The following is a 23,329-nucleotide window of genomic DNA, read 5'->3' as shown; positions in this document are numbered from 1 at the left end:
CCTATTATGACTGCAACATAGTTTGCAAGGCATGTGGAAGAGAATACCCTAAAGGACTAGTTCACATAGGGCTAATAACCACCAAATATAAAACGTGGGTAAGCTATAGATAAATGAAAAGAAGCATAAGTGCAACTCCACACATAAGTTATTTCTTCCATGGAGATCACCACCATGTTTACCTTAAAAAATCAGTTTACCTTAGAAGGAATTCAGCCCTAAGGAGATCACTTTGTCAGTTTCTGCTTGCCTGATGGAACAATCTCCCTTCGCCCCGCCCCCCCGCCCCCCGTGCACTGTTATGGGGGTTCTCCTGACCCCTTCAAGCCAATATAGGAGTGGGAGACACAGGGGGAGGAGAGGGTGGGAAATCCTGTTGTGCTAGTTGAACTCACACGAGTTTCCACCAGTGGGATCCATTAATTAAATCTGACACTGTCATAAATGTCAAAATTAACATGTTCTATCATACACACACAAGGATCTGCCAGAAAGCCAGTACTTCTCACCAGATGTGAGTGGTAACAAAGCATTCATAAAATATGATGCAAATGAATTAAACAACTTATTGTACAGAAATAAAACCTGTGTAGGCTGTATCTTTGAAGCATTAAAGGTGAAGGAGGGAATCAGGTAAAGACAAAAACCAGGTTTGCCTTCTGCTCCAACTGAGCTCTCCCTTCCTACTCCAAGACCTTTTATCATTAACATGGGATGGGAAGAACAAAGGGAAAGATGGAGACAGGTAAAGTCAGTATCAGAGGACTCTCTGTTAGGCTTGTATGGTTTTTAATATCTCAATGTATTTAATAAATTTTAAGAGTTATTTTGAGAATGCTGGTCAAAAAGCAAAACATAAAACAAATACTACTATACATTAGCTAAATAAATTTAGGATATAGCATTATTCTAGAGTATAAAAAATGTGAGACACTAACGAGCATCTATAAAAAAATGTGAGACACTAAAGAGCATCTATAAATTGACTGATGAATGCTAAAGATTGTTATAGCAGATAATAATGAGAAAATTAATGAATAGTGGTTGATACATATGACCTCAAATATTCAGATAGGATCCTTCAGATGTTAAACTTCTGACTTGGTATTCCAGTAAAATTATATACTTGTACAAATTAGATAAAAGGTAGACTGTACAAAAACTAAACTAATTCAAGTTTATAGCTGCTTATAACCATACTGGATGAGTGCAGATCATGAATGTTATACAACTGCAGCCTAGTCTTCAGCATGTTTATTCATCGTTAACCGCCAGTGTTTCCAGTACGGCTTACTCCCAGATAAGTGTGCATGTGTGGATTAAAGTCTTGAAGAGTGGATTAAAGTATTTGCATATTCCATTTTATAACTAACACCAAAAATGTATTTAACATGCAAAAAGATTTGCATTGATATTTAGACACAGAAAAAAGTTACATGAAATATATAATTATTAAAATTCATTATCTCCCATAACAAACATTGCTATATTTCAAGCAAACATGGGAATTAATATCATATTACTGATTACTGTACATATAGCAGGAGAATTAAAAAATGCCTTTCTCAATCTAAGTAATTCTCACCCAGCTGCCATTGAACTTCATTTCTAGTGTTGGATAGAGTTGCTGTTATTTAAGGTTACCAAGACCAAAACAGAGAGTTGAGGAAGCAGCAACCAGAGAAGGTGGAGAGCTGCTGGGAGGGAAGGAATCAGTGCTCATTAACCTTTCCCTTCTTTATTTTGTTTAGGTGAGATATACCATGAGCCAAGGAAGATCTGGGTAACACTGATGATATCAGAATTAAAAAAGATGGTGACAGAAAATTTTTTTGGGTCATATCCCAGACTCGCTATAAAGAATTTGCTGAGAAGTTAAAGAAAGGCTAACATGGAAACCATCACATCTTATAAATACACCTGATTTAATAACAACACAGCAGAAATGGCCACAGATTTATAACAAAAGTTATTATAATTACTGTTGTTGACTTCAAGCTTTTTAGTCCAAGGATTTCTTGAGTGTTTGCAAAATGTGAAGTGCCTTTTACAACTGATCATTTATCAGGGAGGGTAACATATTACTAAGAAAAGTTACTTAGGGCAAGAAGTGTATGAGTATAAATACTGACAGCTAAAAATTCACTAATGTATGGTTAGGAATCAGAATGTAGTTTTTAATTGTTATAGGTGAACATTATTGGAGACAGACAGAAAAATGCATAGGCTACTAAGGAATGTTGAAGTAAATAATTATTCAAGTTCATTATTTCTAACAAACATCATTTGATTTATAGTAAATATTGAAATTATTCTCACATTAATAATTAAAACAATGTTCATTTAACTGGTATATTCTAAAATAGGAATAAAGAAACTGAATAGGCTCAATCAGATTAATGTAAACTGTATTGGCATTTCTGCTCTGGTGGCTCACTCATACTGGTATCAGGACAAGAATATGCAATGAATAGATTTTTATCATTCTTATCCATCAAACTGGAGCCAAGAAAGATTTTTCCCTCTCAAGATGTTTGGATTTTTGACCACTTATTTTTCTTTACCCCTGGCTTAACTTCATATGACTCAAGAAAATCAGCATGCACTTTCTGCAATACACCTACCCCCTGCCTGTGGCCCATTGTGGCCTGGATTTCACTGCCTGATTTGTGAAAAGCTAGAGAGTAAATGATCCTGCCTTGCAGTAGGAGACTGGATTAGAAGACCCTTTTAAATTCTGGTTTAGGACTTATGGTACTGATGGCCCTGTAAACAATAAGGCAGGCAGACAATACAAAAGAGACATCATTGTAAACATCTCTCTCAATATTACACTTACATGATGAACAACATATATGCTGGCTCCAGTGCTGGAACAGATCACATAAAGAGCACAAAAGCCCAAGTGAGCTCATAGTAAATGAAAATCACATTGTGTGGAATTATGAATGAAAAGCTCACATGAAAGGTAACAATTCATTTCCTTGAACTACATGCTGAGATATGGACAAAGTCAAGGGAGAAGAATGGCATGCGTACAAGAGATGACAACAAAGAAGGAAAAATAGTCTCAAAGCTGACAGGTAAGCAGTATCATACATCTTGCAACATTAACTGGGTTGATAAATATGAGGCCGCAATCACAAATGGAAGAGCAAGTTGGTAGCTAGGCAGGGCTAAGACGATCCAGCGGGGGGGGGGGGGGGAAAGCTGGGTGTAGTATGGAGGGAGCTGGGGGTATAATCTTCTACTGATGATTTCTCAAACAACAAATTTACAGAAACAGGCTTCTGTGGTTGAAAACCAAAACTGGTTTTACAAGGAGGAATTGTGATTCTTTTTTTACACTTTTATTTCAGAAGTGCTTGGATATACTGCACTTCTTCCATCAGATTCCTAAATACTCTACCACAACAGACCGTTCAGCACTGTTTGCCAACATCTTCAATCAATTCAAAGAATTAACCTTATGTAGGGTTGGCCGCTTGCTGGTCTGAAAGGCCCAAATCTGAGTTGTAGCAGAGTATACTGATGCTCTATCTTCTAGGATGAAAGTAGTACAGCTTCTATCCTATGTAGTATATAAGAGGGAAGGTAAGAGTCAGACAGCATATACCTGCACACACAGAAACTGTTACAGTCTAGAAGTGGATTTGGGCAAAGGTAGCTCTACCTAAGTGATCAACAAAAAAACCAGGAAGTTCTAATCTACAAAACAAGATATAAAGGCCACCAAAGCTCCTTAGATAACCAAAATTCAACTTTTTTGTTCTCCTTTGAACTTTGTACCGTATTTTTCGCCCTATAGGACGCACTTTTTCCCCTCCAAAAATAAAGGGGAAATCTGGGTGTGTCCTATGGGGCAAATGCAGGCTTTCGCTGAAGCTTGGAGAGCGAGAGGGGTCGGTGTGCACCAACCCCTCTCGCTCTCCAGGCTTCAGGAAGACATCCGCAGCCTAGGCAGGGCTAGCAGCTGTCTAGCTTCCCTGCTGAGCAGATTCACAGCAAACGCTATGTCTGGTCTGCTCCACTGAGGGAGATACAACAGACTCCCTAACGCTGACTGAAACACCTCAGGGTTGCTATCCAGAGCCTAGACAGCCCTGCTGCTTCCCGGAGCGTCGGGCGCCCTGAAAGCAGAGCGCCTGGCGCTTCGGGAACACATCCGCAGCCTAGGCAGCCCTGCGGGAGGTCCCCACAGGGCTCCCCACGCTGCGGATAGCAGCCTGCCACCCGGCGCGCGGGGCACCCTGAAGCAGAGCGCCCCGCACGCCGGACAGACATCTGCAGCGTGGGGAGCCCTGCAGGAGTTCCCCGCAGGGCTCCCCACGCTGTGGATAGCAGTCTGCCGCCCGGCGCGCAGGGCACCCTGAAGCAGAGCGCCCCGCGCGCCGGACAAACATCTGCAGCGTGGGGAGCCCTGCAGGAGTTCCCCGCAGGGCTCCCCACGCTGCGGATAGCAGCCTGCCGCCCGGCGGGCAGGGCACCCTGAAGCAGAGTGCCCCTCGCGCCGGGCAGACATCGGCCAGCCCCACCAGCTCGGGGGACAGCAGGGAGGCACAGCGCCGCCATCCCGCTGTTCCTCGACCTGGTTCGGTTTCCCTGTCCTGCTTTTGGGGGGGAAATAAAGGGAAATTTTTTTTCCTTTATTTCCCTCCCCCAAAAAATAGGTGCGTCCTATGGGACGGAGCGTCCTATGGGACGAAAAATACGATATGTAACGGCAATTTCATACAGGAAATCCATCAGTGCAGTTTCTCTTTAAAGGAATGAGACTTTGTGCCTTACTTCATCATTTTCTAGTTAAAAGCTCAAAGTAAAGGTTAAAAAAAACAAGGAAAAATAAGAGTCAGGACTTCTTGCACTGGATCCAGAAATCCCGTGAGCATAGCTTTGCTCACAGAAAATGTGTTCTCTGTCCTGTGGATGGATTGGGGAAGAGGTAAATTTTTGAGTTTCTCTTTTCCCCAGCAACCCCCAAAAAACTTTCCTTGGGGTATTGGGGAAGCATTCAGAAGTGTAGGAGGCAGCTATGACCACTGAAAGAGGAATCTGTCAAAATTATCTCTACCTCTTCCATTCAGAAGATCCTCCGCTGGATCCAACCCTTAGTATTAAATTAAGCAGCTCTACCTAAAATGCAAATTCTAATTTACATAAAAGATTTCAATCTCATTCAAAAAAATTCGAGCATGTATCAGCACAACTCATTCTTAATATCTGAAAACAATACAAAAAGATGGCACATTTTTAAAAGGTAAGTAAATATTTGAAAAATTGTAGAGTGGTAATTTCAATTCTTACCTGCTTCACCTGCAGACCATGGCTCCATATCCTTTCCAAGAGATCACAGAGACTAGCTATTAATGTATTCTCTTCTACACCTGTAATGTTCACCTCACCATGACCAAGTTCGACTGCTTCACGACCCATTTTTTCCACTAGCATTCTCTTTGTCTTTTGAGACAGAAAGAGAAATGGACAGTTACTATTTGTCAGATGAAACCACCAGAATATTAGATAGCCTGCACATCATGTGAGCAACGTGTTAGCTGAGTAAAATACAGCGATTTTAATTATAAAATGTGTTGCTTTAACTGGCAGTGATTATCTGTTGTGACATACTGCCAGCATTGTTCACTTTTCTGCCTTGTTTTTCTATAGAAATCAGACATGGCAAACTTGTTCAGCACAATGGAAAAGTTGCTGACAGCAAGTGAATGTAAGTCTATGGTTTGCATGTGTGTGCAAATCCACAACACTTGTTCTGCATTATTATTTATGTCAAAATCAGATAATAAGAAAACCGGGAGATTCAAAACACAATGGTCTAGAAGATCAAAAAGAAATGTGAACAGAGAATTATACTTGCTGAACAGGGCTTTTGCGCCCACCCCCTTCCTGCTGAAGCCCTTGTTCCCCCTGAACCCATACATGTGCACCATGGGCCCCACTGGCATGTCATGGGGTGTAGCACAGGTGGTTACAGCCAGAAAAGGCATTGGGAAACATCCTTGTTTGGAAAACAAAAGTGTGTTCTGCGCATACTATAGGCACTCTGTATCCTCCTCTGAGTTCAAGCATTATATGACTTATTTCTAATCTGTAGAACATATGTTGCCATATCCAGCAAAAACTACTCTGCAACTATACTTGTCAGAAATAGTTTTTCCCCTAATGGAAAGTTGATAATCCTAAACACATTATCTTTGTGGACGAAAATTACTGCAAGTGCCCCATATTTCTCATCTTTGAATTAGGAGAATACAATCCCAGGATTGTAAAGATCCCAGGATTCCTGCACCCCACCTAACCCTTGGGTGGAAAATCATAGATTAAACTGGAAAAATTCCAGGAGGACATGTCTACTTACAATCTAGAAATTCTAATTAATAACTGTTATACTTTGCACATTTGTGCGTATCTGCTTATGTAAAGTAACTTCAGGTTCGAAGAGGAAAAAAGTTGTGGTATGTTTATGACTTATTAGGAAAACTGCACTCATGATGATGCTGTTTGGGGATTCTCCACTCTGTTCACGAAAAATTGTTCACCTGCCTCCAACCAAAAATAACTGCCCTTTTCCGAGCATGCATTGTTATGTGATACTAGGGAGCTCACAACATGCACGTGCTAGAACAGAACTGTGATACAGATATGTGATACAGAGCCAGTGTGGTGTAGTGGTTAAGAGCGGTAGTCTCGTAATCTGGGGAACCGGGTTCGCGTCTCCGCTCCTCCACATGCAGCTGCTGGGTGACCTTGGGCCAGTCACACTTCTTTGAAGTCTCTCAGCCCCACTCACCTCACAGAGTGTTTGTTGTGGGGGAGGAAGGGAAAGGAGATTGTTAGCCGCTTTGAGACTCCTTAAAGGGAGTGAAAGGCGGGATATCAAATCCAAACTCTTCTTCTTCTTCTTCTTAATATGGGAGAAACTGTCAGTCCAATGCTTCCCTGCTCTGTAGTTTAAGATGTTTTCTTTGCTCTCTTTTCTTCAGAGGGATATCTGTTGTCAGACAGCTTGACAAGAAGCAACCACTGGAAATCTCCTGTCTCATTGGGCTGGATGACTACTGGCTGCTTGTTCAAATTGTCTCCATGGATGAAATTTATACATGAATCCATCATAGGAAACCAACAGGGTGAGTTCAAAGGAAAAATCAAAGGTATCCTCTGTCCTGTTCCTCTCCCTATATAGCATTCCATAATTTCTATAGGGGTGGAGCAAATAAGCTCCCCTCCCCACTTTGTGGAGGAGAGGAAGGGCTTTACAGTGGTCACTGTAGTAGGGATAGTTCTGCCTCTGCTACCAAAGTTGCCAGCACAACCAACAGCTTCTAAAATTAATACCATGTCACCATTTTAAGCCCCTTTCCATCTCCCCAAAACAGCAAACATCACTGTGTCACCCTCTACCTCTCTGTTTCAGGATTCACCTGAAATGGTGCCCTCAGAAAACAGGGAAACAGGGAGAAAAGGGACCACTTTAAGGTTCATCACCTATTAAGATTATGTTTTAGAAATATTCAATAGTTATCAACAATCTCATGATTACAGCAGCAAATCTCTTTATCTATAAATTATTACAGAAGCAGTTTTTCTTCTAGGCTTAAGGAATTGCCTTTCCATTTCAGTAAATTAATTTACATTGTGTGCTACAGCAGACAACTTTAACAATAGGACCTTGGTTGATAATCTGACACAGCAACACATTTTCCTCCAAATGCCCCAGGAAAAATTAAACAATTGATAAACTTTGCAGCTGTTCTTGTAAGATGGTATAAAATGCTAGAGCTATAGAGCAATTGTGACAGGAACAGAAGATGATACAGTTTCAGCTCATTTTTTACACAGGTCTTTGCCACTATCAATAAAAGCACCTCATCTTTCTCAGGTAACAACTTTAAAGCAGAGACAGTCCTGTGTCTCTGTCTTTTCTTACAGATATATTATTTGCCTCTAAGGTTTATCTTTAATCATCTCACACTGCAGACTTTACTTCTTATACCCACTGTTGCTATCATTTGACAATTCCAATTTATCAGTCTTGAAAGATGGGCTTAGCTAATAGATGGGCTCAGCTGAAATACAAGCATGATTTCACACACACTGTTCAATCCATCTTCCTCTAGCTGGCTAATAGCAGATTACTTAAGGCTAACCCTTGGCACTGTTAAATCAACAGAATTCTTTAAGGTAAGATCTGCTTCAAAACTTCACATAGTTATGGATACAAGCAAAATATTTAATACTGATATGTGGATACAGCAGAAACCTACATCAGGCAGATACAAGTACCAGAAAATCAAGGTTAGATGCTCCTCCCTGTTCCTACATAGAACTGTAGAATTGGAAGGAACCCCAAGGGTCATCTAGTCCAACTCCCTGCATGTACAATCATGTACAAAAAATTGCAACATTTATGGGCACCATAAAACAGCCTTAAGAAGAATTGCATCAGTTGTGGCTCTGAGACCAAAAAAAGAAGAAACCATGACCACAATATGGAGGAAAGAGTACATTATCTGAACTGTACTCTTTTTTTATGATTAAACTTACGTTTAAACTTGACTATCCACAAAATTCCTGTACAAGGAGACTTCCCCATACTTTACACATGAGGGAGCAATTTTGAGGGACATCCCTTTCTATGCATGAAATTCCTCCCTCCATGGAGCCTTCCATCTCAATATAAAATATCATCAAGGCACCATAAGATTAGGACATAGTCTACTACCTAGCTCCATAGTACTAGCAAAGGCTGCCTCAATAAAGACCAGCACAATACCTTATTTCGACATTCCTTCAGCAAACCTTCAACAAATTTCCAGTTGGTCTGGGCAATTACTGATGGCGAAAGGTTAGACAATTTGGGCTGCCGAATAGTACTGCCAAGATTCCGAGCTTCTTGGATATACTTCTATAAACAAAGAGGAACATACATATATAGAAATGCACAACTTTTAAAACGCTTAAAGCACTTATATGTGGAAGTATATGTTTTGCTCTTTTGTCAAAGAAATAGCTAAAAAAATAATGGCATATTGAGTTCTCAAAGGATTAATGCTTTTTATTTTATTGTACTGGAGGTCAATAACTGGCTATTGTTATTGTTCAGGAAAAAAACCTGAAGCATTTTATTGCATGAATAGAGAACCATTGCACTGATTACACTATCCAATATATTTGTAATAGCATAATAATATGATGATCCCAGGTATATATCAAATAAAATGCATTTGGACTGAACTTTTCAGCCACTGTAAGAGAAATTCTCTTTGGACTCTGAAATACATACTTAACTATGTATTTTTGTCCAGTACCATAACCGAACACCATGTTTTCATATTATATAGAACAAGACACACACATGCACACACACACACAATGTACCTACATAAACACAACATACCAGGTATAGTTCTGAAACAGATTTAAAAGAGTGCCTGAAAGGCCAATCATGCTGGTCCAAGTCTAAACAAAATTGCAACTGAAGGTCTGGCAAAGGAAAATCCAGCTGCTGGCAAAACAGGAAAGACAGCAAAACAAAAAACAAAAAACAAACCAAAAATCATATAGCTCATGTTAGATGAAAGCATGGTAAGCAGACATGAAATAATGAGAGCACACATGCAAAAACAGGACAGAGGCTGCTTAAGACAATTTATGTCTTTCCAAAGTGAGAAAGAATAATGATGTAATGCAATTTATAAATAACAGATCTCAACAGAGAAAAGAATAAAATGCATGCATCAACACATAAGACAATATTTTTTTTAAAAAAGAAAATGACAGAAGAACTCAGTTTTTACATATTTGAGGTAGCAGAAGACTGTTCTTCAGTGATTATATAACTGCCCCCCCCCATTGACATCAATGGCATATTGATACTTTTGGCTCTATACAAAAAGTTTACAGGATTCCTCTGCATCCTTGGTGTAATACAAATCAAGCAATTAGGCAAAGTGGGAGATTACTCTTTGGGTATTGGAAGATGACAACCAAACCTCAGAAAGTCTAGTGGAGAAGTCATTATCAAGGCTAGAGGGAAGGCATGAGAGAGAAAGCAAACAGGGTACAAACCACAACAAAAAACGAACAATATAACCACAATGCATAACCACACTGTAAGGCTGTTTCCCCAAAACATACATGCAAACAACATGGGTCCTCATAGATGTCCAGAAGATGTCCAGCCCACCTTTACTCTGTGTCATGGGTGTGAATTGGTAGTTCAGCGGAACGTCACTAATCAGGAAGGGGTAAGGAGTGTGCAATCCAACCCTCACATAAGGCAGGTGATGGTGTAAATTGATGTGACAGTGTAAATTTACACTTGCCAATACAGAAATGTGGGAAGGAAAGAGGTAAATTTGTGAGACACTTCTTCTTCCAGACAGATTTTGCAAGATAAAGACCCATCCTATGGACTGAGATGAGAAAGCTGGAGTTATGCAACCATCACCAGATGGTCCTGCAGAAATGGAGTTGGCAGTTCATGGAAGGTTTAGGGAACCTTAAAGGGTATAAGTCCATGATGTCTTAGGCTGCTGTGCACAATTGCATTTGGCACAAAACATGGCTTGCCAATGTAATGCCCATGGGTGCACATGGACCAGAGACGCCTTCTTGGCACCCACAAGATCCCATTGCTCTACCCCTTCTCTGATGAAATTATGCTTGCAAGAAGCCTATTGCAACCAATATGAGGCTGTGTTCCAAGGTCAACTATGTCAGGAGGGCAATTTTGGGGAATTAGAGCTCTTTATTTTTAGAAGAAGTTACCATTTATATCAGATGAAGAACTGGGCTATGCTTTTTCATGGGGTTGGGAAAAGCATCTTATACATACAGTCTGATAACCTATGTTATTATTCAGTACAAAATAAAGACATTAGATTGGAAATTGTGCTCAACAGTTTTCACCTCTCTCTGATCATTGTCAAGACGAAGGTGCTCTGTGTGCTGCTTCTGCCTGTCTTTCCGCCTCCACTGTGCAGGTGCATTTCGTTTGGTCCATCTAAAAAATTATAATTGACATTTTTTAAATGTATTCTAGCTCACAAACTGAAATAGGGAATATATATGTCCGTTCTGGACTGCAGTCAATAGGGAGATAGGGTCAAAAGTAGTGCAACATACAGTTTAACCAGAAACCTATACTAAGTCGAACCCCACTCAACATATTTTTGTTATTAATGTTTGAAAACTATGATAGTCAAAGTTTATTTGTGGAAGTGGAAATTACAAGAAAAACTTGATGCTTAATTTCTCACTTCTCACTTCTGTCCCCTGATCTAGTACGTAGCTTCAAAACTTAACTCTAGAATGGTTAGCATATCATCTGTAAGTTCATATGTTCATGACTGTCACCATTACATCCAAGTTTCAACTGTCACCAGCAGACTACATCTTATAGTTATCACAACCAATGCCAAATTCAAAAGCTGAATGGCCCCCAAATTGTGCAATTTGTTAAGCAGAAGATCTTCTAGCTTACTCACTTATTGCTTGCTGGCCCCGTAGAAAGAACATCAGACTGAAGTTTGGGGAAGAATCCAGGTTCATATTTTCCTTGTCCAATCTTCATATCTAGCAAGTGGGGATGGACTGCAGTGTGATCTATTTTTGCAAGCCTTAATTCAATAGCTTTCTCTGAAGAAAAACAAAACCATTACATATACAGCTTAAACCGTATCATTCTGACAAGAGGTCGTCATGCGTGATTAAAAAGGAGAATAAAAGAGGCAAGTGGGAAGACAGGAACCCCAGGTCTATGAAACACAAGTTAGAAAGCTACTGTCAGAAATATGTATCCTGTTCAGAGTGCTAAAGGAGTATAAAGAACCCCCTTGAGAGCAAAACATTCATATTTCCATTTGAACCCATCTCTTAAATAGTGTCATTTATTAATAGTACTGTATTTTAAAACTACTGCATTTCTGAAGATCTTCATTCTATCTGCTCCTAGCTGAGCATTAACTTGGTTTTACCAGTAGACATAACTATAGTGCCTTTAAAGATAATATTTCAGTGCTTACCAGCCTCATCAATGGTAGTACACTTTTGATACATGGAAGTGCGCAAAGTTGGTGTTCGAACATTTAACAGTCTAATTTTATCCACTCTAGAATCAAACACTCTCAAAATAGGGTCTTTATCATCATCATCATGGCACATAATCTTGTTGTCGATAAAGGAAGCAAACATCTGTGTCTCCAAAAATCTTGAGAGGAAAGGCAAATAAGGTTCTGGCTGGTCAGACAAGAATGATGCCTAGTAAATTGAAAGAAAATGTGTTTGTCTCCCCACGTTAAATGATTTCTAAAGGATATGAAGAATACTTTCGATTATCAACACAATCAAATTATTTTCTATTTTACTATATTTTAAATGTATTGTTTTATTATATATTTTACTATACACTCTGTTTTGAAACAGATATACAGGTAAAAAGGTAAAGGACCCCTGGACAGTTAAGTCCAGTCAAAGGCAACTATAGGGTTGCGGCGCTCATGTGACCAGCATGACTAAACCGATTCTGGTGCAACAGAACACCGTGATGGAAACCAGAGCGCATTTAAATGCCGTTTGCCATCCCGCCGCAGCGGTACCTATTTATCTACTTGCACTGGCGTGCTTTTGAACTGCTAGGTTGGCAGGAGCTGGGACAGAGCCATGGGAGCTCACCCCATCACTCAATGGTTGTCTAATTTGGCCCTTACCAGCTAGAATCATCATAGGCAGACAGCTATGCACAAAGGAAATGTAGTGGGGGAGAGGACTATCAGTTTATAGCAAAGCGAATAACCTGTGACTAATAAGTCAGTTTACAAAAGTAGTATTTTGTTTCTGATCTATCTTTTTAACAAGATCTGATTCACACCACCCATTAAACATTCCAAGGAATTAAGTCATCATACAGTATCCTTCTCACAATTTACCACATTGATCTTAACAAAATTAGAGCTAATTCTGGCTGATATAAAGGGCTACTTTACAAATGAACACTCTTTTGGTGCCTCAGTTCCCAGTCCTCCAAACCATAGTTTGTATGATTGGGACGGCGCCATGATGCTTCATGTGCCCTACTCTCCTTCCCATTATGAATATGGATCCCCTGTCCTCTGTTTTCATGGTGTTCATCTTTATACTCACTTTATCAAAGTTCTGCATCTGCTCTCTATTGGTGAACCATGACTCTTTGTCTTGACTGGGCTGAATAACAAATACTTCATAATCTGCAAACATCTGAGTGAAACGATTAGCAAAAACTTCCCGCACTTGAATATTCAGCTGGTAAATTCTGAACTCTTCTTCATCACATTGCACTTTGAGATCCTTCTTGCTGCTACCAGTCTCTTCTCGAACTTCAAGCTATAAGGAAAAAGAACTTGAAGCTATAATTATTCACATAGAAATTCTGCATTTGACTTATGTGAGGTCAAGCCTGTCAGAGACTAGGGTTATGTCCATGATGAATATTTTTTGGAATTACAGGAGCTGATACAGGATGGTGCTGTGTTTATATTCATGGCAAGAGCGGAACAACAACAGTGCCTTTTTCCTAATGCATTTTGAGTACGGTAAATTGTTTTCTAAGTGAAATTGTTTTTACAAACAAGTAAACCAGTTGAATCTGATAAAAAATTATTTCAGGTTTAGGGGAAAAGAACAGACCTGTTCACAGTCATTTTTTAAAAATATTGACTAATATCATCTGCCAGTAAAATCACAAAATACTTATTATTTGGGGGAATATATATCCATATCCTGTTACTAAGTGATTTCACAGGATATGGAGCAACCCAGTAAGTTCTAAACTCATTTATAATAGTCCAACTTGGTAAATTGTTTTATACAAACATTCTTTTTGTTCACCAAGGTTTAGAATAATAGATTTGATGATGCTGTATGTATGTTCTGTTTTTACTAATATGACTTTATTTTTGTAACTCCAAAAGGAAAAAAAGAAATAATTGGTTTGTTGGCATAACTAACACCCAGTTTCCAAATACTATTCCATATCAAGCTTCAAGTATATCTTCACCCCCCCAAAAAAGGAAAATCAAGGTGAGGAACATTTATAGCATAGGCATTTCAAAATCAAAAGCTTGCCAACATCAAAAGTTTACCATCATGCCTGCTGTCATGACTACTAAAAAAATGCAAAAAAAATATTCTCACCACACAAACAGAAATCAACCTTAAAGGAGAAGAGTTATGGGATACAATTCAAATACTGTACTGCAATAAGGTAATGAAAATGACAAATTAATAAATCAATGGCACAATTTAAGCAATACTCATTAAAGACCTGGTATTAGATCAGTGGTACTAGAGCACCACAAATTAAAACAAAAACTCATAGGCAGCCAAGCTGCACTACAACTGTGAATGTTGGCAAACATATTTGCTCCATACGTAAAATAAACTCCATACATCTCTGTAGCAGACAAGTCTCTCTCAAAATTACCCAGGCATAGTGGCATGCAACAAAACTGGGATTAGAACCAAGTAGTAACGCAGATTCACAGTAAAGTTCCTTAGCAATCCAGTATCAGCTGCACAATGTTCTAGTGTGAAGCTTCCATAAGTATTATGAAATTACCTTTTCTAGGCTCACACCTGTTCTTTTAACAAGTGCTTGAAGTCTTGCTATGGTCTCATTTTCTTTCAGCAGTTCATATGAATTTAAAGTTGTTCCTCCTAGGTTACCATTTCTCTTATCAGAGACTATGTCACATGTTCTGAGGCTCTTCATCTTGGAGGCACTTTCACTACAGTGCAAGTTTCCCTCGGGTGAAATCCCAAAAGCCATAAGGATCTCAGAGACTTCCTGAATGAATTCAAGTTTATTTGGAAATTGAGGCAAGTCTTCTGGCAATTCAACATAGTGGTTGTCTATGTCCACAAAGCACAAATTTGCCTGAGAATTAAGTCAGGAGAGATATAAGAGAAATCATGAGCAGATATAAAACGTTGACACATATTGCACATGTAAAATGCCTGTGTTGTCATTTTGCAATGTGCAAAGAAATCCTAGGCATCGTAATGTGTAAACAAACACTCATTAAAAACTGGAAATGTATATAACAACTTGAGAGAGAATAATTTGAATTGGAAAGTAGGATAACTGCCCAACTGGAAAGGATTAAGGCTGAATTCCTAGGCACACTTTGGAGTAAGTCTTACCAAAATTAGAAGGCCTTATTTCTGATATATTTTCTTGATACAGTGTCAGATTATTTACAATGCTTGGTCACAGTGGATTAAGAGGAAACACACATATCCTGTTCTTTTCAGCTGTGCTTGAAATGCAGGAAGGAAAGTAATCTGCATTTCCGTAAAGGAAACTTGTAAGACACGTAATAATTGTTTATGCCCTCAACAACAATTCCTTACTGTAGCAAACAATTCAGAGAATTGCAGAGGGCAAACATCTTTGCATTAGACTTAAATATAGTGTCAACATTCCAGTTCCAAAGCCACAACTGATGCTGGACAGCAATACCAGCATCCAGCGCTTTAGAAGAGAACTGAAGGGCATCTAAGCTTGCATACACTATGAAGGCAACAGCCTTGGCCAATTTATTAAGGTCCTTCCTAAGCCTTTTTCTTAAGTAAGATCCAGGCCCATAACATGGGCACATGTCCTATGAAGGTGGCAGCTGCTGTTGCTCTAATAGTTGGGTGATAAGGTTTCATAACACGACCTAAGAATTTGCTCCCTTTTTATTGTCTGGATTTCTTAAAAACTCATCCTCATCCACAGGAGCCAGAATCATAGAGGCCAACTCCAACACTGAAGCATCTACAAGAGTCACTTTCATCTTATTCATGAACTGCTGTGGCAATATATAGTGGGTTGAATTCAAAGTAGTGCTAAGGCGATTACAGGAGAATGTGCATACTGGCCAGAGAATGTACAAAATGGAGTCTATATATACACACATACCTAAGTCCTTTTGTAGAGAAGGTCTATTAACTGGGCAATATGTATAATTCTTTATGCATAAATTATGTGCACAGTGGTTGGTTGTACTGCACATTAACCACTCAACTCACATTACCTGTTATACCGATAATTCCCTGGATGAGTTCTGTTCCATTTTTGTTAACATACTTTAAAATTACCATTGAGAAACTATTCCTAGAAAAAGGAATACAGCTAAGGGATGCTGCTAACAAAAATACGTAGCCAAAAGCATACCTTCATCTTACAATCTCAAGTGTAGGTCATATTAGGAAAAGATTCAATATCCTGAGAATCACATTTAATTTTTAAAGCAATTTCTAAATTTTAAAATTACAACAATCAATTTGAAAGAATGTCAGCTTTTTTTTCTTCTTAACTAGTCCTTTCCCAATCTACCCCAAACCAAATCACACATTGTTCTAGAGAGACTTTTATAGTGGAAGAGCAGGAATAACACTAATTCAAAATTCTCTCCTTTGGAAACAGTTTAGCAAGCAGTGAAGCCTGACTCGAGTAAAATTTCTCACCTCTTGAGGGAGCTCCAGCTTAGACCGGTCATCTAGTCCATTGGAGTGCAAGCCCATCAAATATGGGACAGGAGCATCTAAAAAATGCAGGAGAGAGGCTGGAAGGATGGGAACATAGACATGCTGCCATTGGAATGGAAACATCAGTGCTGTGATTGTCTCTGCCACAGTCATCAGTCTCTGGTAATCTAAAAACAGGAAGTAGTGAAGAAGAGAACACACTTAGAGAGCCACCATGAAAATGCAACCATCAGCACAAACCTAGAGGCTTCATATAAGGAGCACTAAGAAACAAACACAAGGCATTGCACAATAAATATTCTAAAAATATCAGTTGCTTAGTCTCTGTGGAAATGAAAGATAAAGTAAAACATAGCTTTCTACCAGGTATCATGCAGAGAAGTTTTTATTATTATTTTAAAAATAACTTGCACCCGGTAGAAAGGAAAAGGATATATGAGCCACAGACCAACCTCCCATTCTCCCCAATACATGGGATTGAGGAGAGGGGAAATAGTGCTATATTGAGCCTGCTAAAATCCGACACATATGGCCATTGCATCTTCAGCAAACTCTGTTGCAGCTTGAACTTTTATAATGAACTTTTTCTTCAATATGATATTAAACCGTTGATACTCATAGGCAATTTGTTTCCACAGAAAGGTTTTATCACTTCAGGTTAACCAGGTGTAGTATTTACAAAGTCTACATAAATTATCACAGTAAAAAAAATAATTCAAGAACAGTCGTTGATTCAGTTCAGATAATCACCAATTGTTAATGTGGCTTAGCTGAGCCAGAAAGGCTATATTTAATTTTCAAGCCTTAAGATATTTTGGGTACTTAACAGCAGAAGGAATCTGAACAAGAGCAGACCTTATTTAAACTTTATTTTGAATAGGAACTTTATAACAACGTGAAGAAAGACCATGAGGGATGGATAGAAGAGGAACTATTGAACCTGCAAAAAACAACTTCCAGCTTTTTTATCCAAACTAGGTTGACTTACTATGATTTGATAGCTTACTATATTGAGTGATAGTTGAATAAGTCATACTCAGAGTAGACTCATTAGGCCAATGGAGTCATTTATTTCACTCAAAGTATCACTTATGTTGTCTATCAACCATTATTATGATCAGCATGTTTATTAAAAAGGCTGTTTATAAACTTAGTTTGAATGTTTCAGGGAGAAAGAAAAAACAGTCATTTTCTTACCACAAATTTTTGTTCTCAGTCCTCATATTCCTAATCCTCAGGATGGTGCCTCCCTCTGGAGCACTTAGGCCGGGGCATTCTAAATTGCTTCTCCAGGTGAAAGGACCACCCAACTCCCAGACTAGATTGGAAGAGCAAGCAATACAGGAGGAACAAGCAATTCAGGAGATGATGTGGATGGAACACCCTCCAGAGGATTCTGATCAGAAATTCTCAGTAAAAATATATAAATATTTTCCCCCAGAGCCTCCAAAAGAGCATTACTAATTCTTGTGACATACCTGAACAGGGGTGCAGGGAAAACGGCTGAGGACCAAATGCTACTATTTCAGCACCTTGTGCAGAATCTTATCGAAGCTCTGAGAAGGAACTCAGCCTGACTAAATGCTTTGTTACACAGACTATGGGTGGAATTCAGTGTCCCACTATTGCCAGTTGGCATGATCCTCCCTCTCCTTCCCCCATGCACTGTTCTGGGGGGTTTCCAAATTTTGGGGGGTAGCAAGGGAGTGGGAAAGCCTCATTGCACGTGGAAAAGTCCTTGTGCAGAACTTCCGCGGAGTTGCCAACGGCGCTGGTTAGGTGACTCCTGTCCTTAGTCTGAAAGCTGGGTGGCCCCTCCCCTCTGGGGAAGCAATTTTCAAAATTAATAATAATAATAATTTTATTATTTATATGCCACCCATCTGACTGGGTTGCCCCAGCAACTCCGGGTGCCTCCCAGCAAAAGATTAAAAACACTAAAACATCAATCATTGAAAACTTCCCTGAACAGGGCTGCCTCCAAATGTCTTCTAAAAGTCAAACAGTTGTTTATCTCCTTGACATTTGATAGGAGGGTGCCACTACCGAGAAGATTCTCTGCCTGTAGCTTCATGGCTCGCAGTGAGAGAACCACCAGAAGGCTCTCGGTGTTGGACCTCAGTGTCTGGACTGGATGATGGGTGTGGAGAAACCTTTTCAGGTATATAGGGCCAAGGCCATTTAGGGCTTTAAAGGTCAACACCAGAACGGTCCTGCTTAAGTGATCTAGAGAGAAGCGCCATCCCAAAGATTACAAATGGTCCCTCAGGGGTCTCTAGGGCATTTATATCCTTTGGAAATGTTTACAGGCATACCCAGAGCAGGTGTTCCATAAACAAAAGGCTGGCAACTGGACTGAGGGTCTTCCTACTCACACATGTTGGAGGTGATTTTCACCAGTTCCCCCATCCCCCTGCTAAGTACCATGTTATCTCCCACACTATGCTAAAGGATTATCCAACATACCTGAACAATTTTTTATTGTAGATATTTATATACCAGAATTTTTAGAAAATGCAAGGGGAAATGAGTTAAAATAACCGTATTATTCTGTGAGCAGGAGGCTGCATGGAGCAGAATATCTGCTCACCTGGGACTCCAGGTGGACGGCCATTGCCGCACAGCGTGGCCATGGTGGGTTCAGGGAAGCTGCCATCTTCCAGTGCGGCCGGGGAAGGGGATTGCTGGCACTGCCCACCTCTGGCCATGTCAGGATCCCAGGTAAGGACAGGCAGTGTCCACTCAGCCAATCAGAGGCTGGGGCTTGTGGGCTGCGAGCAGCCCACTCCTAGCCTATTTAAGGGAGTGGCCAGGTGTTGGCCGCCCTTTTGGGGGATTGTTGTGGGATTTTTTCACCCACCCACCCAGTCTTAAAGGGCCCGCCCAGCGGGGGGCGGGACGGGGCATGGACAGACACATTGCCTTGCTATGAACCTTGCTATGGTTTATTCAGTCACCATATTTGGGGTCAGGGAGAAATTTTCTCCTGCAAGCAAATTGGCAGGCTTGTAGGTTTTCACTTACCTCATAGCAACCGTCACAACTTTGGCAGATAAGGCATTGGGCTGCATCCTTAGTCTCAGAGGTACCCCGTTAGAGGGGTCCAGGAGGGGTGATTCTGTCCATGAGTCCATTGTGGGGCCAAGGGGTCAATAAAACTCTCCCAGTGGTGGCCTGTGCAGGATTGTGGCATCTAATCAATGTTGGGGGTGACTCCCCAGCACAGGTTTGATCCCACCAGGTTCCTATCAGGTAGCAGGCAAGCTGCCTGATGCAGAATACATACCCAATGCCTCAGCCAAATCTACTATTTCCTGTTATCAATAAAGTTGTGGCATAATTCAATCCAATACCAGTTTCCTGTGTCATTTTTGTTGCCTTACCTTCACCTGCCATGGCCATTATGCGCCTGTGGTGGCAACTTTATTCATGGGGTCTCTGGAACCAGCCCAATGACACTTTATTATTTTATAATAAAGCTGCGATCTTATACCCACATACCTGGCAGCAAGTTTCACTGAATTCAGTGGAACTTGCTTCAGTTAAACAGCCACAGGATTGCACAGTAAGCATTTAATTAATTACTTTTTCAGTTACCTGGTACTGATGCAGAAAATTGTTTTATCTAGCTGGAAAATATCTGCAAGCACAGTATAACTTTCAATAGTATAAAGGTTTTTACAGGTCTGAAGAGAGACAATAGCATTTTAAGCTTTAGGGTAGCTTTTATCACCAATTATACAGGGATAGTCAAGCACACATATCACCAATTATACAGATAAGGGTTTTATTTATTTATTTAAGACAGCCAAAATTTAGAACAAAGCATTCTGCTAGAAATTAATGGCTTTTATATAAATGTGAATTCAGTATGAGCCTTATGCTGAGATATCATTAGCATCCTCACTTATCTCATTAGCAGCCTCACCAATGACATCCAACTTTATTCCTGACTATGCTTTATCTAACCAACCTCACCTCCTTAAACTCATTTGCACTACCTACTGCTGTCTTAAAGGAAAGAATTAAAAGAAATCAAGAAAGATCACACTCAAGGTATTTGTTTCATTGAGGAGACTTGTGAAAATTTTACTGTGTTTGATGTTTTTATTTGTTGGAAGCAGCCCAGAGTGGCTGGGGCAACCCAGTCAGATGGATGACCTATAAATCATCATCATCATCATCAATGAAATGAAGACCCATTTTACAAGATCTCCAGATTTTTTTATTTCATAATTTTAATGATCACCAAGGTATACTCAGACTACATCACTAAGCCAGGAGCAGAGAATTGGATTCAGTTGGCAAGCCCAATCCTTACTGAATCCTTATTGAAAAACTGGACAGAGACCACATCCATGTGGAGCTCCACTCATGGAAGATACCTCCCCTTGATTTTTAGGGATACCCCATATTGTCTAAGCTCCTATGCTATAGCCTGCTCCCATTCATTAGTGCTTTCCAACGCTCAGTGAAGCATTTTGAAGGCCTGCCCTGGGGAGCAGGAGTAGGAAAGTCAGCTTCTGCCAGCCCTGCTATGCGTACTTTAGTGTGGATCCAATGCATCAAGAACAGGTTATCTTTACCACATTGACCATCATTTATAATATAAAAGGCTATACTCACGCTGTGAATAGAGCAATATCTGAAATTCCAAAAGAGCACAGGTGAAGAGCTGAACCATATTCTCTACTCCAAGTAACTCAAAAACTTCTTTAACTGGAAAGTCAAATAATGGCAATTCACTGGTGCTTGGCCTCTGGCAGATAATTGGTCCATAAACTCCTGAAAATTTTAGTGATCTCCCTGCAGGTGGTAGGGGAACTTCATAGAGTATATTGTAGATAAAGCTTTCCAAAGGTAATGGTGGTGGTTGAGGTGAAGTTACAGCTTGGTGAAGTTGCTCAAGCACTCTCCTACACGCCTTCATGAAAGACATTGGGGTTATCAGACAAATGCACTTAGAGACATAAAGAGTGTCTCTGCTAATATCATAGGAGTTAAATCGTTGTAGCTTTGTTACAGAGGTGCCATTACAGTCTTCTATGGTGCTACAGATATCTTTGTCATTGGTAGGTGGAGTATGAAGAATATCATATTCCGCATTGTGCATGTGATATAATGTCTGCATTGCGCTACAGATTTGTTTGCTGGTAACTTCCTCATAAAATGTGAGAGAAAACCCAAATGTCCGAGAGCCATCTTCACGGGTAATGATAAAAGAATGGAACTGAGGTTCTCTGGCATCAGCTTGTGTCTTGAAAGACAGACCCTTAGGCATACATAGCTGTGGGAGAAATGAAGAAATAGAAATGTTTATTTTTATTCAGCCAGGTATTTTATTAGATGAAAACACACAATAAAAAACTTGTGTTTTTATGCTGCTTTTATTTTGTACTGCATTTTAGTTTTTTGTGAGCTGCTCAGAGGCCAGCCACTATTGGGTTTCTATACTGACAGTGGTGCTTATGACACTGGTAGCTAAGCTATCTCCCCTGCAGCTGTCTTATTGAAAATATATTTACTTGGGTAGGTGTCATGAGTTACTCAGTGCCTTCAGGCACAAACCTGGGAGAGCAGACTCTAGAGGAAGATGAAGAAGCAGATGAGGAGGACCAGGGAGGGGAAGCTGGAGTAGGAGTCCCAGCTGCTGCTTCCCTCCCTGTGAGGGCACACTGTTGGAGGCTGGGAAAACCTCAGAGCTGCAGCCTGGGGTGGATGAACAGAATTCCAAGAAAGAGGGTTTAGTATTGTCTTTCAAGGCCAAATAAAGGATCCACCAATGGGAACAGACACTCCCACCCCAACAGTGTATGCGCCTGCAGTCTAGACATTCTCAAAAGACTAATTTTCACAAGTAATGCATGTGCTCTCTTTTGGCTATAAAGCTTGGGTTGGGGGCACTTGGGTTGGGACAACTTTGCTGCTCTTGTATGGTTTTGAACACCGTGCCCTGAATCTTGGACTTTGGAATTATGGCTTTACTTCTAGTTCAGTTAACTCCTCCACCCTGTTTGTAGAAGCTCTGTTTGAGTTAGCTTTTATCTGTTGCTGTGCCTATATTGTACTCTGCTTTAATTAACATTCTTTTTTCACTCTCAGATTGCCTCTGTTATCATGCCTGGAGCGGGAGCTAGGACAGTAGGAGAGAGGGCCAAAAGAACATATAGAAGTAGACATCATGGGTAAGAGGACAGGAAACAATATGCCTTCATGATATAGGCTTAGGAAACAATATGCCTATGTGATATATGTTTATAAGTAACTTTAAGTAGTCCATTTCCTGTCCCTTCTTAATTTCTCTGTGAATTCATGTGCATGTGTAAGTGTGTCTCCCAATCAGCCACGTTGTAGGTCAGTCTTCCCAAGCCTAGTGTTATCCAGATGTTGCTGGACTGCAACTCCCATCATCCCTATTCATTGGCCATGCTAGCTGGAGCTCATGGGAGCTGGAACTGAATAACACCTGATAGGCTCCGTCCTGAGAATGGCTATTCTAGGCTATGCTGAAGTTGGAATAAAAGTTGCTCTTAGTTAAGTCTTCATACTTTGGCCTGATTTCTGAATGAGAACAAACTTTCTAGAAGCTAATCTACATAAATGTATGCATCCTGGTCCAACATACAAATATGAATATTATAGCACCAGACCATTAGTGCAAGTGCAACAAAGAAAATTAAGAACCAACCATTCCCACTGCATCCTGATCAAAAGGATTCCATTCAACATTTTCTGGATAACGAGCAAGAACTTTGGACTTGAATGTGCGTCTTAATGGAGTTTGTTCAAAGTTTTCACCTGA

General features: G+C 40.1%; 1 protein-coding gene across 6 annotated transcripts in view; it reads right to left on the bottom strand.

Annotated features, from left to right (window-relative positions):
- DENND5A (DENN domain containing 5A) overlaps nucleotides 1-23,329 on the bottom strand; it is a 66,406-nt gene that overhangs the window by 26,043 nt on the left and 17,034 nt on the right. For 2 of the 6 annotated variants that reach the window (XM_081840158.1, XM_081840159.1), the window contains 12 exons: nucleotides 23,216-23,325; nucleotides 21,154-21,814; nucleotides 16,507-16,694; nucleotides 14,612-14,929; nucleotides 13,159-13,377; nucleotides 12,042-12,276; nucleotides 11,505-11,655; nucleotides 10,927-11,020; nucleotides 9,413-9,517; nucleotides 8,789-8,920; nucleotides 5,305-5,457; nucleotides 3,467-3,571 (listed from right to left, as the gene is read on the bottom strand). In XM_081840158.1, coding sequence (XP_081696284.1) covers nucleotides 3,467-3,571; nucleotides 5,305-5,457; nucleotides 8,789-8,920; nucleotides 9,413-9,517; nucleotides 10,927-11,020; nucleotides 11,505-11,655; nucleotides 12,042-12,276; nucleotides 13,159-13,377; nucleotides 14,612-14,929; nucleotides 16,507-16,694; nucleotides 21,154-21,814; nucleotides 23,216-23,325 — 2,471 coding nt within the window. The remainder of the gene's footprint in view (nucleotides 1-3,466; nucleotides 3,572-5,304; nucleotides 5,458-8,788; nucleotides 8,921-9,412; nucleotides 9,518-10,926; nucleotides 11,021-11,504; nucleotides 11,656-12,041; nucleotides 12,277-13,158; nucleotides 13,378-14,611; nucleotides 14,930-16,506; nucleotides 16,695-21,153; nucleotides 21,815-23,215; nucleotides 23,326-23,329) is intronic. The other 4 variants (XM_081840162.1, XM_081840163.1, XM_081840161.1 and 1 more) reach the window with 3 other exon arrangements.

Source organism: Podarcis erhardii, assembly GCF_964252035.2.
Source record: "Podarcis erhardii genome assembly, chromosome: 1".
NCBI classification, from domain to species: domain Eukaryota; kingdom Metazoa; phylum Chordata; class Lepidosauria; order Squamata; family Lacertidae; genus Podarcis; species Podarcis erhardii.
This window is presented reverse-complemented; position numbering and strand designations above follow the sequence as displayed.